The 15,726-nt window shown below is 43.1% G+C and overlaps 1 protein-coding gene across 4 annotated transcripts in view; it reads right to left on the reverse strand.

Annotated features, from left to right (window-relative positions):
* Nucleotides 1–15,726, reverse strand: part of LOC139267243 (A-kinase anchor protein 7) — a 238,466-nt gene that overhangs the window by 154,005 nt on the left and 68,735 nt on the right. For all 4 annotated transcript variants that reach the window (XM_070885252.1, XM_070885250.1, XM_070885254.1 and 1 more), the window contains exon 6: nt 5,985–6,097. In XM_070885252.1, the coding sequence (XP_070741353.1) occupies nt 5,985–6,097 (113 nt within the window). The remainder of the gene's footprint in view (nt 1–5,984; nt 6,098–15,726) is intronic.

Consider the following 15,726-nt stretch of genomic DNA (forward strand, 5'->3'; position numbering starts at 1 on the left):
CATTACTCCAAATACATGAAACAACAATGCAACATGATGCTCAATGTGAACTTCATAATATTTGATCAAAATATTTCAGCACGCATGAATGCATCAAGTGCATAAATGAACAAGTGAACGAGACTAGATTGTCAAATTAAAAGATCTGTATTAATTACCAGAACAATGATGCTTCTGTGCAAAATACTGCAGATCCTTTGTGCATCTGACCGTATTTACAGACTTGAGCTCAGCCTTCACAATATTTGCTTCTTGTATTCCCAGTACAGTTTGAACTTCCCTTATCCGGCACCCTCGGGATCTGGCCTGTCCCGAACAAGGGATTTTACCAATGAGGGGAGGTCATGTGTTTGGGTGGACTGTGCCTTTAAATGCTATTGGTGGGGAAGTGTGTGTGCATGCCGATTGGCTGAAGAGCCGGCGGGCCCCAAAGAGTCAGCCTGACCCCCCGGAGGGAGCGCTGTGGGAGGAGCAGCCGGCCCAAGGACTGTGGCTGCAAGAGTTCCAGCAGGGTGACGAGGAGGAGGCAGCTGATCGAGGAGAAAGATTATATTGGTGAGTAGGATTTTGACGGGTTGCGGTCTGCGCATGTGCCACCCAGCAGCCGGGAATGGTTCCGGACGAGGGGTGGTGCCGGATAAGGGAGTGCCGGATATGAATGAGAGGTTCAACCTGTAGTAATTATAGGATCAGTTCCTAGGATGCATCAACAAACTTCCATAAAACTCCTTTTCAAAGACTCACTGCTTGCTGAAAGAACCAACTCTGCTTCGACAATCTGTCGGTACTAGGCCTGTAGGCCCAATATTAGGGCTCCATTTTCCTCTTTGCCGATTTTTGGCACCCAGGAGGATTAACGGGCGATGTTTTGTGCCTGATTGCACCAAAAAAAAAGTTGGAACTTTCACCAAAATAAAATTTCATTTTGGCGCTGCGGTACCCAAAGTTAAATCTGGAGGTGGAGCTTTATGTCTGCACCAAATTCTGAGGTTGTCAGGATAATGAGAGGCACACTGAGGGAGATTGCCAGGATAATGAGAGACATGCTGAGAGCTGAAGTTCCACAACCAGGGCTTGCAGCGGCAGGGGAGCGGGGGTCAATCGGTCCAGGATTGCAGCTGGGGGCCATTCGGCCCAGGATTGCAACAGAACTGGGGGGGGGGGGAAGTGGGGCGGGGCGAGTGGCAATCGGCCCAGGATTGCAATGGGACCAGGAGCGGGGGGCCAACACCAGAACAACATAATTACGTCTTTAACGTAATGGGATGAAAAAGGAACGTTATATACTATCTTTATGAACAAGACTAAACTGCAAACAAGCAGCTCCGATACAGACCTGAGCAACAATTTTTTTAGCTTAACATAGGGTTTTTCTGATCGGTACTTCAGGCCACTCTGCACCGTCCTTAATAAAATCAGTTTTGGGGAAAGTCATCTAAATTGCTAAAAAAAAAGGCCAAAAACAGCGCGAAAATCAGTTTTCACCCAGACTTGCGCCAAAAAATCTGCCTTACAAAAAATCCAGCGCCAGCATACAAACTTTGGAGAAAGTTGCAAAATCAAGATTGTTCAAAAAAAAATCAGTGGACGCCAAAATAACAGCACCCACTGGTGGTGAAAATTGTGCCCAATGTGTGTAAGTCTAGACAATGGAGAGGACACGCATTTCTTTGATGTTGTTTCTACCCAGGTACTTCTCACTTATTTTATTTCTTAAGAACATTTTCATGGGCTGTGGGTAATGATGTGGTGTAAGCTGCAATATCATGGCCTGATTAATTTTGTCTCAACGACTTTCAACTGATGACATGAAAACACACGTATAATATACTCAGACCATTGTTGTGTTTTTCCAATTTCCTATCCCAGCTGTAGTAATGAAACTTGACACGGCTAAGGTAATGATGCGCAAGAAGGTCAACTAAATATTCTGACACTAACTTCTAGTATTTATATAAATTAGTATTGTGATACAGATACTTCACATACAGGCAGTAACACCAGACTTTATGCAATGTTTCTGCCATGTCAATTTCCATTTGTGGTAAGTCTATACAGTGATGCCAGAAAACTGAATTATTTAAGAATGAATGAACACTTTAGAGCAGTCTGATCTAAAACTGCTGTTTCCTCCTACAGTTCAATAGCAATAGGCAAACTTTTGTATATTTCAACATTAGCTTCTTTTATCAACCTAGCATATCTATGTTGGCATGAAACTGAAAGATTTTCCAAGCCCAAATCAAGCGGATATTCAATATGCCTACAAAATTAACATCCGCTTTAAAGCTACAAATGGCCATAAGCATAGTCCCACGGAGTTAATGAAGTAAAGAGGCTAGGTATTTTGAGAGAACTAGATATGTCTGATCTGTAAAACTGAGTTTGAACATGAGGAGCATTAACTTGTTGGAATTTACACTTTATGTGATGCTATTCTGGTCCATATTCAGGAAGCTACAGTACAGCTTAAGAGCCAGGCCTTGTTACAAAGTATGGTGAGAAATACTAGCAGCTGTTGGTACTTCTGCATTTCTGGCTGCTCAGATAACAATTCAGCGGATGTGCAGGCAAAAAAACCTAAAAAGTGATCGAAACATTTATCTGAGTATAGTTTATAGACTTGTTTGTTAACGCCCTAGAGTTGCTACTCTTCACATTCTCTCTCATGGTTAAAATTTGATGCCCCAAATATGGTAACCTGCATCAGAGGAGATAAGGCCCGGGACAGGGACTCCGTGAAAGCTAAGAGGCCGCAGAAGTACGCCCACACAGCTGCAGGCCCATTCGTGTAGGTTCTATGAACTTCAGGAGGGTCAGCAGCAGGGTTCTATAGCAGGCACAATCCCAGTGCACCTTCCAGGTTTGTGCCCCCAGAGATTGTTTACCACTTCCAAAATGGACACTGAAAAAAGGCACTATACTGGCATCAAAATGCTCAATGCTGGTGTAAATCAATTTTTTTTTTTTTAACATCTGCATTACTGACATCTTTTACACTGATGAGCAAAAAAGAAATGGTTACTGTGGTGTATTTCTCCCACTTTGAGCATCTCACCTTATTCCACCCCTCTCACCTCTCATTTCAAAGTCTCATTCTCTACCGCTCACCCAAGTACCATAAATATTTTATTACCAAGATATCTTCACTGCTTTCCTCCCTCAGCCTCTGCACTGAGCGGCTTCTCATCCTCGGTGATTTCAGCCTCCATCTCAATTCATTATTCTCTCTCTCCTCTGAGTTTACTAGCCTCCTATCCTCCCTTAATATCTCCCTCCATGTAAACTCCCCAACCCATATTCACTGCCACCTCCTTGACCTTGCCATCTCTTATGGCCTCGCTAGTCCCATCATGTCAATCACAGATAAGGCCATCTCTGACCACTTCCTCGTATCGCTCTCCACTCACATCCCCCTTCCGCCCCAACCCTCCTTCCTTCTGTGTCCGCCCCTAGAAAAAAAACTCTCCTAACTCTCTTACAACTGCACTTACGAAATCCCAACTGTCCAGCCTTTGGCCCTCCATTCAGCACGACATTTCTGCCGCTACCGATCTGCTCAACCACACCCTCACCACAACCGTTGATGCCCTAGTCCCTATTAAAACAATTCCTCTCTCTCATACTGGCTATTGTTCCTGATACGGCCCTCATCTTCATTCCCTGAAGTCCAAAGGATGCAGACCGGAACGGATATGGTTGACAACTGCTTTAGCCAATCACCGCCAGATCTGGCTGGACCACATAAAGCATTATCGGTCCTGTTCTCGTCTGCCACAATTGCTCACTGTTCCAGAACCATTCTGGAATGCAAAGATAAGCCCTGGCTTCTATTCTCCACTGCTAACCATCTTCTTAAACCCTTCTCCCCTGTCTCTTCCACCCTCACCTCTGACAAGTGTGAGGAGCTCATGGATGTCTTTGTCTCTAAGATTGAGACCATCTGTTCAGCTGCCTCTGCCACTTCCCTTTCTTCCCCTAGCCCACCAGGCCAAACTTCCTATAGGGTTCCCCCCTGCCCTAGCCCTGAACTCGCATCTTTCTCCAGTTTCTCTCCGATCTCCCCTCATGACCTCTCTGCGCTCATCTTATCCATAAGACCCACTTCCAGCTTCATTGACCCTATTCTCACCAAAACTGCTGACCACCCAACTTCCTTTTCTGGCTCCCAGGTTGGCTGACATTGTTAACGGTTCTCTCTCCTCTGGTACTGTCCCCCTCTCCCTCAAATCTGCCATCATCACCCCTCTCCTCAAAAAACAACCCGTGACCCCTCCGTCCTTGCAAACTACCGTCCCATCTCCAACCTTTCTTTCCTCTCCAAAGTCCTTGCACGCGTTGTCGCCTCCCAAATCCATCTCCCTCTTTCCCGCAACTCCTGGTTTAAATCCCTCCAATCGGGTTTCTGCTCCAGTCACAGCACCGGCTCTCATCAAAGTCACAAATGACAGCCTTTGTGACTGTGACAAAGGTAAACTAACCCTCCTCCTCCTTCTTGACTTGTCTGCAACCTTTGACAAAGTTGACCACTTCATCCTTCTCCAATGCCTCTCCACCATTGTCCAGCTAGGTGGGACTGCACTTGCCTGCTTCCAATCTTATCGATCTAATCGTAGCCAGAGAATCACCTGCAATGGCTTCTCTTCCCACTCCTGCATCATTAGCTCTGGTGTCCCCCAAGGATCTATCCTTGGCCCTCTCCTATTTCTCATCTATATGTTGCCGCTTGGCGACATCATCCGAAAACACAGAGTGAGTTTCCACATATGCACTTCTGGATGAGCAAAAATGTTCTCCAATTAAATATTGGGATGACCGAAGCCATTGTTTTCAGTCCCTGCCAAAAACTTTGTTCCCCAGCCACTGATTCCATCCCTCTCCTTAACATCAGTTTGAGGCTGAACCACTGTTCGCAAACTTGGTGTCATATTTGACCTTGAAATGAACTTCCAACCATATATCCAGGGCATAACTAAGACTGCCTATTTCCACCTCCGTAACATCGCCTGTCTCCGCCCTTGCCTCAGTTAATCTTCTACTGAAACCCTAATCCATGCCTTTGTTACCTCTGGACTTGACTATTCCATCGCACTCCTGACTGGAACTCCCACGTTCTATCCTACGTAAACCTGAGATCATCCAAAACTTGGCTGCTCGTGTCCTAACTTGCACCAAGTCCCTTTCACCCATTACCCCTACGCTCACTGACCTACAATGGCTCCCGGTTAAGCAACGCCTCAATTTGAAAATTCTCATCCATGTTTTCAAATCCATCCATGGCCTCACCCCTCCTTTTCTCTGCAATTTCCTCCAGCCCCACAACCCCACCACCACCCACCCCCCCCCCCACCCCACTATCTCCACCTCCAAGATATCTGCGCTCCTCTAATTCTACTCTCTTGAGCATCCCTGATTATAATCACTCAACCATTGTTGGCCATGCCTTCTGTTGTCTCGGCCCATATCTCTGGAATTCCCTGGCTAAACCTCTCCACTTCTCTACCTCTCTTCCTCCTTTAAGACACTCCTTAAAAGCTAACTTTTTGACCAAGCTTTTGGTCATCTGCCCTAATTTCTCCTTATGTGGCTCAGTATCAAATTTGGTTTGTCTTATAATACTCCTGTGAAGCCATTTTACTATGTTAAAGGCATTACATAAATACAAGTTGTTGTTGTTAATGAATTCTCCATGCTCTAAAGATGAACATCCAGCAACATAAGTCCCAAGCTTCAGCACCTCCATTGTTTTCATCCATCTCTTCTACCCTACCATTTTTGTAAAACACAGTAATAAAAGGACGTACCTTCTTGCATGATAAAAAAAGATTATTACGAACCGATACACTTCTCTTAAGGATAGTGCTCATGAAATTTTCTGTGCAGCAGCAGCAGTAGTATATGGAGCTCAGCAACTCCAGTGGACGGTTTCTGATATTGGTTCTACTTATATACCTGCTTATGATTGATTGGAAATGTGATCTGACCTGGTGACGTAGTTTTGGTGCCCTTGATAGTTTCATAAAGGTCAGGTGAGGTTTAAAAGCTTTGCTGTCTCCAGTCAAAATGCCATTTGCTTGGAATCTTGTCTTCAAAGTCTCTGTGGGATAAACAGATTGAAATTTAGCTAATTTGGGAGAAAATGGACAGATCATATGTCTCCTAATGTGCCATGGGCTGCTCTGTGACATAGTAAAGTAAAGAAACAATCAATAGTTTCAGGATGAATTGGATCTATTACTTGGCTAAATAACAACGTATTAAATTAGGTGAAATATGCATTGCATTCTGTATGTCTATAAATGTTTAATTATTGAAATATTTTCTAAGAGCTATTCAATATAAATCTGATTTCCCATCAACAGAAATGCGCTGATAAGAAAGTGACCAGATTGGTCTCATTCCATTTCAGTCACTAAAAAGGTTTAAAGCTATGCATTTGACTATTTTTAATAAATGTTAAGATTAGGTGGACATTCCATCCAATAAAAGATGTGGGTTTTGCTGGACAGAGCTCATTCTTAAATAATCATCTTATGCTTCACAATTTGTTTTTCAGAAGCACATTTCTGCTTGATTTTTTAATTAGAAAGATATATTAAACAAACAGCAATAATAGGAATGCAAGAGATCGAGAGATAGGTTGATTCTGGGGATGAGGGGGTTGACTTATGAGGAAAGGTTGAGTAGATTGGGCCTCTACTCATTGGAATTCAGAAGAATGAGAGGTGATCTTATCGAAACGTATAAGATTATGAGGGGGATTGACAAGGTGGATGCAGAGAGGATGTTTCCACTGATGAGGGAGACTAGAACTAGAGGGCATGATCTTAGAATAAGGGGCCGCCCATTTAAAACAGAGATGAGGAGAAATTTCTTCTCTCAGAGGGTTGTGGATCTGTGGAATTCATTGCCTCAGGGAGGTGTAGAAGCTGGGACAGTGAATAAATTTAAGACAGAAATAGACACTTTCTTAAACGATAAGGGGATAAGGGGTTATGGGGAGCGGGCAGGGAAGTGGAGCTGAGTACATGGATCAGATCAGCCATGATCTTATTGAATGGCGGAGCAGGCTCGAGGGGCCGTATGGCCTACTCCTGTTCCTATTTCTTATGTTCTTAAATTCTTCATAGTGCTCGGCAAGGCCTAAAGATTGGCTGATTTGGGAAGTTGTTGGGAAAGAGAAATGCCACAATAGAATCTCTCTGGGGCTAGGAACTGAGGCACAATATTGGGGCAGAATAAGAGTGTTTAATTCTGCAGTTGGCTAAATTAATCTGCTTGATGTTGAAAAAATATTGCCCTAGCCATTCCTCAATATGATGAAGACAAAATGTATTCCTTTGTTAAAAAAAGTGTGAATGTTCATGTACAGGTATTACATTTTTATGTTTTATTCTCAGATATCTTCCTTTCATGCTCAGCCTCAAAGACCAGTCCCATAAGTGAGCCTTCACTCCTATGAACTGGAGTGCACATTTATATATCCAATGTTTGGTAATGTAGTTAATTCAGAGGTCAAAAAGACACTCTTATTCTCTTATTACTGTATTTAGCTTGCTGGATACATCACAGGCTCTCTCATGATCTCATAGAATTAAGAAAGCAGTATTAAAAACACTCTCAGATCTTGATTTAGATTATAAGTGTTTCTTCAAAATAACAGATAAGCAGCAGCAAATATAATACACCACTTTGAATTCATTTTACAGAACTTTTAATTCCTGCTCTTGTCTTGGATATAAATGCACAACAATTGATTAACTCTACTGATACTAAACCTGGATCTATATTTGTAATATAGCTTATATGTAACGTCAAAAAACTGGTTAATGGAATACTCGATATATAACCCTAGTACCCTTTAAAATTTAGCCAGGAACAAAGGAAATGGAAAATTCTATTTCTCCAAGTACAATAAAGCTGGCAAACATATACAGTAGTTAAAAACAAACTTTCAGACCAAGATCACTTGACCTGTCTGCAAACTTGTTTATTCTTAAAGTACCATCTGGACAACAAAGGAAACCACCACGCAAAATAATTCACAATTAAAAAACATCGACTCAATGCTTTTTGTCAATGAAAAATATTTACATGGAATGAATGTCCCAGCTATTCAACTGAATATGAAACCCATGGATCTCACCTGCTGCAGCTTGTATATTTCGTGCTGAATACGAACTGTGGCAGGACCAGAATTTAAAGTGACTGCCAGTTTTCTACACATAGATATTAAAATATAAAAACTTATAATTATAATTGAGACCAAAACTCCCTACTCATCACAAGAATTTAACTCTACAAGTGAAATCCAACAGCTGAACATAATAATAACAGGTTTTGCAAACAAATCAAGAGTAATATTTGCGTGAGCTATCTGTTTTACATTAAAATATTCCCCAGAAAAAGGGGCATGAACTTTGATTATAATACATGCCAGCAGTTATATGTTCATACTTTTGGCAATTAAAAACTCCTCCTTTAGATTATGATCTCTAAAGGACAACAAATCTCAGGATGCTGCAGTATGAGTTACCCAACACAACACAAGCTTATCATATCTACAGCACTAATCCCATATTTTAACTGAAACTTGGAGAATTTACTTTGTAATATTTTTCCTCTATTCATGCAAATGGAAAACTACTTCAGTTTATGATAAAAAGCAATAACACACATCTGAATTAAACCTTGGGAGATTTTTATGTTAAATATACCATATAAACATTCTTGTTATTGTTACAGAACTTCTACTTGTCAAAATATTGCAGGAGAGTTTCAAATAATCACTAATTTCAAGGAAAAGTTCAGCTTTCAAGAAATAGCAATGCTATGGATGGTACAATTCATATCGTTAATCAAGCTACTAATTTTTCACATACCCAATTGAACTTTCGCTTTGATTTGTCCGACCCCACCACACATTCCCAATGAATCTTTATGTCATGTCCACTGTCCAATTATTTTCAAGATTCTTGTTCTAAAATTATGGTTTAATTGTACATTGTTTATGTTCTATTTTAATACAGTCAGTATAAATTGTGTCAGCTGTTTCCTTCCATTATTGTCACCACTTGCCACTGAGTTTCAGAAAAGACACAGCAACATTATTTCACAATTTAGGTGTTAGTTATCATGATATAATGCTATACGTTGTCCTCCACAATGGAACTTTAAGAGGTTAATAACCACAATTGGCTCTGCATTCTGATACACTAATTATTATAATTTGAAGATGTGGCATTTCATGATTATGCAGGCAATATTATTTCATTGACATATAGACTTGTTGGTTAAGTAAAGTTCATGATACACGACACATGCACCTATCATGCTGGTACATCATGGGCCGCCCCGACCTATGTGAGAACACCACCGCAGGTCGGGATTATAAATAGAGCTGGAGCGCCGGGCCCTGGAACATTGTGGCGGAGATGCAGCGAATGAGGGTACGGGGCCCAGAAGCAGCACAGACTGCCCACACTGTGATATGTGTGCGTACGAGGTCCGTGCAGCAGAGCAGGTCTCCAGTCGTCCTGGTTAATCCTTGCCACTGGATAAAGGCCTAGCTCTGTCAAACACGTGTGGTGGCTGATGTGCAACGGTCACCACACGTTAAAAAAATTCAAGCACAGGCATCTTCCACCCCCTCAACTGGAGTTCAGGAATGGAATATCGGGTCCTTCATTGAAACATCTGTGAACTCTCATGGAAGCAAGTCATCCTCGTTTGAGGGACCGCCTCTGATGATGACATTATTCCAAACATTGGTATAATGGTGCAGCATTGCCAACACATCTTTGGGAAATCCTGCACATCCATAAACTTGGCTTGTAAAACCAATCTGGTGATGACCGTTTGATTTTTGTGGAATTTTTTTTAACCATTGGTTTATTAGTCTATCCTTTCTAAGTTCTCATTGCTTTTTGTGTGATGGAAATGAAATTGTAAAATTGAAAGGAGGCTTGTGATCCATGTTCCCCCTGATTATTTTGGGGGTGCATGGCCACGTTAACAGGCTGCGCGGCCCATTGAAAGTTTTGCACATGCGCGAAATTTCACATTTTAAAAGCCAGTCCTGGGCTGTGCAGGACCGGCAGACATCTGCGCAGCTTAGAGGGAATATTGCTTGTGCTGTCTAGTGAAATTAAGTGACTCTAGCATTGAACCACCAGTAATGACTTGCCACATCCTGTGCATTCATTTTTAAGTTAGGACTGGCTTGAAGCTGCAACAAGTGTTAAAAAAGCAGCTACAGTACTCTTGGCACATGACATATGTGCCTAACACACACGAAGTTGGACCAAAATAAACAAGTGGGCAGAACAATGGCAGATGAAATTGAGCACAGACAAGTGTAACGTACACTTTACTTTAGAAAAAGTGGGCAGCACACACATTGGTGTTGATGTGGCCACAATTAAAGTTGAAACATAGCAACATAAAAAATAGGTGCAGGAGCAGGTCATTTGGCCCTTCGAGCCTGCACCACCATTCAATATGATCATGGCTGATCATGCAACTTCAGTACCCCGCTCCTGCCTTCTCTCCATACCCGCTGATTCCTTTAGCTGTAAGGGCCACATCTAACTCCCTTTTGAATATATCTAACAAACTGGAAACAACTTTCTGTGATAGAGAATTCCATAGGTTCACAATTCTCTGAGGGAAAAGGTTTCTCCTAATCTCGTTCCTATCTGGCTTACCCCTTATCCTTAGACTGTGACACCTGGTTCTGGACTTCCCCAACATCGGAAACATTCTTCCTGCATCTAACCTGTCCAATCCTGTCAGAAACATAGAAAATAGGTGCAGGAGTAGGCCATTCGGCCCTTCAAGCCTGCACCGCCATTCGGCCCTTCAAGCCTGCACCGCCATTCAAAAAGATCACGGCTGACCATTCCTTCAGTACCCCTTTCCTGCTTTTTCTCCATACCCCTTGATCCCCTAAGCCGTAAGGGCCATGTCTAACTCCCTCTTAAATATATCCAATGAACTGGCTTCTACAACTCTCTGTGGCAGGGAATTCCACAGGTTAACAACTCTCTGAGTGAAGAAGTTTCTCCCCATCTCAGTCCTAAATGGCCTACCCTTATACTAAGGCTATGTCCCCTCGTTCTGGACTTCCCCAACAGCGGAACATTCTTCCCGCATCTAACCTGTCCAGTCCCGTCAGAATCTTATACGTTTCTACGAGATCCCCTCTCATCCTTCTAAACTCCAGTGAATAAAGGCCCAGTTGATCCAGTCTCTCCTCATATGACAGTCCAGCCATCCCTGGAATCAGTCTGGTGAACCTTCGCTGCACTCCCTCAATAGCAAGAACGTCTTTCCTCAGATTAGGAGACCAAAACTGAACACAATATTCCAGGTGAGGCCTCACTAAGGCCCTGTACAACTGCAGTAAGACCTCCCTGCTCCAATACTCAAATCCCCTTGCTATGAAGGCCAACATACCATTTGCCTTCTTTACTGCCTGCTGTATATAAAAGGGGTCAGAGGGTCTAGTAAGGAGGGGGAACTGAGGGAAATCTTTATTAGTCGGGAAATTGTTTTGGGGAAATTGATGGGATTGAAGGCCGATAAATCCCCAGGGCCTGATGGATTGCATCCTAGAGTACTTAAGGAGGTGGCCTTGGAAATAGCGGATGCATTGACAGTCATTTTCCAACATTCCATTGACTCTGGATCAGTTCCTATGGAGTGGAGGGTAGCCAATGTAACCCCACTTTTTAAAAAAGGAGGGAGAGAGAAAACAGGGAATTATAGACCGGTCAGCCTGACCTCAGTAGTGGGTAAAATGATGGAATCAATTATTAAGGATGTCATAGCAGTGCATCTGGAAAATGGTGACATGATAGGTCCAAGTCAGCATGGATTTGTGAAAGGGAAATCATGCTTGACAAATCTTCTGGAATTTTTTGAGGATGTTTCCAGTAAAGTGGACAAAGGAGAACCAGTTGATGTGGTATATTTGGACTTTCAGAAGGCTTTCGACAAGGTCCCACACAAGAGATTAATGTGCAAAGTTAAAGCACATGGGATTGGGGGTAGTGTGCTGATGTGGATTGAGAACTGGTTGTCAGACAGGAAGCAAAGAGTAGGAGTAAACGGGTACTTTTCAGAATGGCAGGCAGTGACTAGTGGAGTGCCGCAAGGTTCTGTGCTGGGGCCCCAGCTGTTTACATTGTACATTAATGATTTAGACGAGGGGATTAAATGCAGTATCTCCAAATTTGCAGATGATACTAAGTTGGGTGGCAGTGTGAGCTGCGAGGAGGATGCTATTAGGCTGCAGAGTGACTTGGATAGGTTAGGTGAGTGGGCAAATGCATGGCAGATGAAGTATAATGTGGATAAATGTGAGGTTATCCACTTTGGTGGTAAAAACAGAGAGACAGACTATTATCTGAATGGTGACAGATTAGGAAAAGGGAAGGTGCAACGAGACCTGGGTGTCATGGTACATCAGTCATTGAAGGTTGGCATGCAGGTACAGCAGGCGGTTAAGAAAGCAAATGGCATGTTGGCCTTCATAGCGAGGGGATTTGAATACAGGGGCAGGGAGGTGTTGCTACAGTTGTACAGGGCCTTGGTGAGGCCACACCTGGAGTATTGTGTACAGTTTTGGTCTCCTAACTTGAGGAAGGACATTCTTGCTATTGAGGGAGTGCAGCGAAGGTTCACCAGACTGATTCCCGGGATGGCGGGACTGACCTATCAAGAAAGATTGGATCAACTGGGCTTGTATTCACTGGAGTTCAGAAGAATGAGAGGGGATCTCATAGAAACGTTTAAAATTCTGACGGGTTTAGACAGGTTAGATGCAGAAAGAATGTTCCCAATGTTGGGGAAGTCCAGAACCAGGGGTCACAGTCTGAGGATAAGGGGTAAGCCATTTAGGACCGAGATGAGGAGAAACTTCTTCACCCAGAGAGTGGTGAACCTGTGGAATTCTCTACCACAGAAAGTAGTTGAGGCCAATTCACTAAATATATTCAAAAGGGAGTTAGATGAAGTCCTTACTACTCGGGGGATCAAGGGTTATGGCGAGAAAGCAGGAAGGGGGTACTGAAGTTTCATGTTCAGCCATGAACTCATTGAATGGCGGTGCAGGCTAGAAGGGCTGAATGGCCTACTCCTGCACCTATTTTCTATGTTTCTATGTTTCTATGTACCTGCATGCCCACTTTCAGTGACTGAGGAACCATGACACCCAGGTCTCGTTGCACCTCCCCTTTTCCTATAGATAATATAATATTCAGATAATATTCTGCCTTCGTGTTTTTGCCCCTAAAATGGATAACCTCACATTTGTCCGCATTATACTGCATCTGCTATGCATTTGCCCATTCACTTAACCTATCCAAGTCACCCTGCAGCCTCTTAGCGTCCTCCTCACAGCTCACACCGCCACCCAGTTTAGTGTCATCCGCAAACCTGGAGATATTACACTTAATTCCTTCATCTAAATCGTTAACGTTTATTGTAAAGAGCTGGGGTCCCAGCACTAAGCCCTGCGGCACTCCACTAGTCACTGCCTGCCATTCTGAAAAGGACGCATTTATCCCGAATCTTTGCTTCCTGTCTGCCAACCAGTTCTCTATCCACGTCAGTACATTACTCCCAATACCACGCGCTTTGATTTTGCACACCAATCTCTTGTGTGGGACCTTGTCAAAAGCCTTTTGACAGTCCAAATACACCACATCCACTGGTTCTCCCTTGTCCACTCTGCTAATTACATCCTCAAAAAATTCCAGAAGATTCGTCAAGCATGATTTCCCTTTCATAAATCCATGCTGACTTGGTCCGATCCTGTCGCTGCTTTTCAAATGTGCTGCTATTTCATCCACAATGATTGATTCCAACATTTTCCCCACTACTGATGTCAGGCTAACCTGTCTATAATTACCCGGTTTCTCTCTCCCTCCTTTCTTAAAAAGTGGTGTTACATTAGCTACCCTCCAGTCCATAGGGACTGATCCAGAGTCGATAGACTGTTGGAAAATGATCACCAATGCATCCACTATTTCCAGGACCACTTCCTTAAGTACTCTGGGGTGCAGACTATCAGGCCCCGGGGATTTATCGGCCTTCAATTCCATCAATTTCCCTAACCTAATAAGGATATCCTTCAGTTCCTCCTTCTCACTAGACCCATTGTCCCCTAGTACATTCGGAAGGTTGTTTGTGTCTTCCATCGTGAGGACAGAACTGAATATTGGTTCAATTGGTCTGCCATTTTTTATTCCCCATTATAAAGTCACCTGAATCCGACAGCAAGGGAACCTATGTTTCTATTCACTAATCTTTTTCTCTTCACATATTTACAGAAGCTTTTGCAGTCAGTTTTTATGTTCCCTGCTGGCTTCCACTTGTATTCTATTTTCCCCTCTTAATTAAACCCTTAGTCCTCCTCTGTTGAATTCTAAATTTCTCCCAGTCCTCAGGTTTGTTGCTTTTTTTAGCCAATTTATATGCCTCTTCCTTGGATTTAACACTATCTTTAATTTCCCTTGTTAGCCATGGTTGCGCCACCTTCCCGTTTTATTTTCACTCCAGACACGGATGTACAATTGCTGAAGTTCATCCATGTGATTTTTAAATGTTTGCGATTGCTTATCCTCCGTCAACCCTTTAAGTATCCTTTGCCAGTGTATTCTAGCCAATTCATGCCTCATACCGTCAAAGTTACCTTTCCTTAAGTTCAGGACCCTAGTTTCCGAATTAACTTTGTCACTCTCCATCTTAATAAGGAATTCTACCATATTATGGTCACTCTTCCCCAAGGGGCCTCGCACAACAAGATTGCTAATTAGTCCCTTCTCATTACACATCACCCAGTCTAGGATGGCCAGCTCTCTGGTTGGTTCCTCGACAAATTGGTCGAGAAAACCATCCCTAATACACTCCAGGAAATCCTCCTCCACCGCATTGCTACCAGTTAGATTAATCCAATCAATATGTAGATTAAAGTCGCCCATGATTACTGCTGTACCTTTATTGCACACCTCCCTTATTTCTTGTTTGATGCTGTCCCCAACCTCACTACTACTATTTGGTGGCCTGTACACAACTCCCACTAGCGTTTTCTGCCCTTTGGTATTCCGTAGCTCCACCCATACCGATTCCACATCATCCAAGCTAATGTCCTTCCTTACAATTGCATTGATTTCCTCTTTAACCAGCAACACCACCCCGCATCCTTTTCCTTTCTGTCTATCCTTCCTAAATGTTGAATACCCCTGGATGTTGAGTTTCCAGCCTTGGTCCCCCTGGAGCCATGTCTCCGTGATGCCAATCACATCGTATCCGTTAACTGCTATCTGCGCAGTTAATTCATCCACCTTATTCCAAATACTCCTCGCATTGAGGCACAGAGCCTTCAGGTTTGTCTTTTTAACACACTTTGCCCCTTTAGAATTGTGGTGTAATGTGGCACTTTTTGTTTTTTGCCTTGGGTTTCTCTGCCCTCCACTTTTACTATTCTCCTTTCTATCTTTTGCTTCTGTCTCCATTTTATTTCCCTCTGTCTCCCTGCATAGGTTCCCATCCCCCTGCCACATTAGTTTAACTCCTCCCCAACAGCACTAGCAAACACTCCCCCTAGGACATTTGCTCCGGTCCTGCCCAGGTGCATACCGTCTGGTTTGTACTGGTCCCACCTCCCCCAGAACCGGTTCCAATGTCCCAGGAATTTGAATCCCTCCCTTTTGCACCACT

The sequence above is a fragment of the Pristiophorus japonicus genome, chromosome 7 (genome assembly GCF_044704955.1).
Source record: "Pristiophorus japonicus isolate sPriJap1 chromosome 7, sPriJap1.hap1, whole genome shotgun sequence".
Lineage (NCBI taxonomy): Eukaryota > Metazoa > Chordata > Chondrichthyes > Pristiophoridae > Pristiophorus > Pristiophorus japonicus.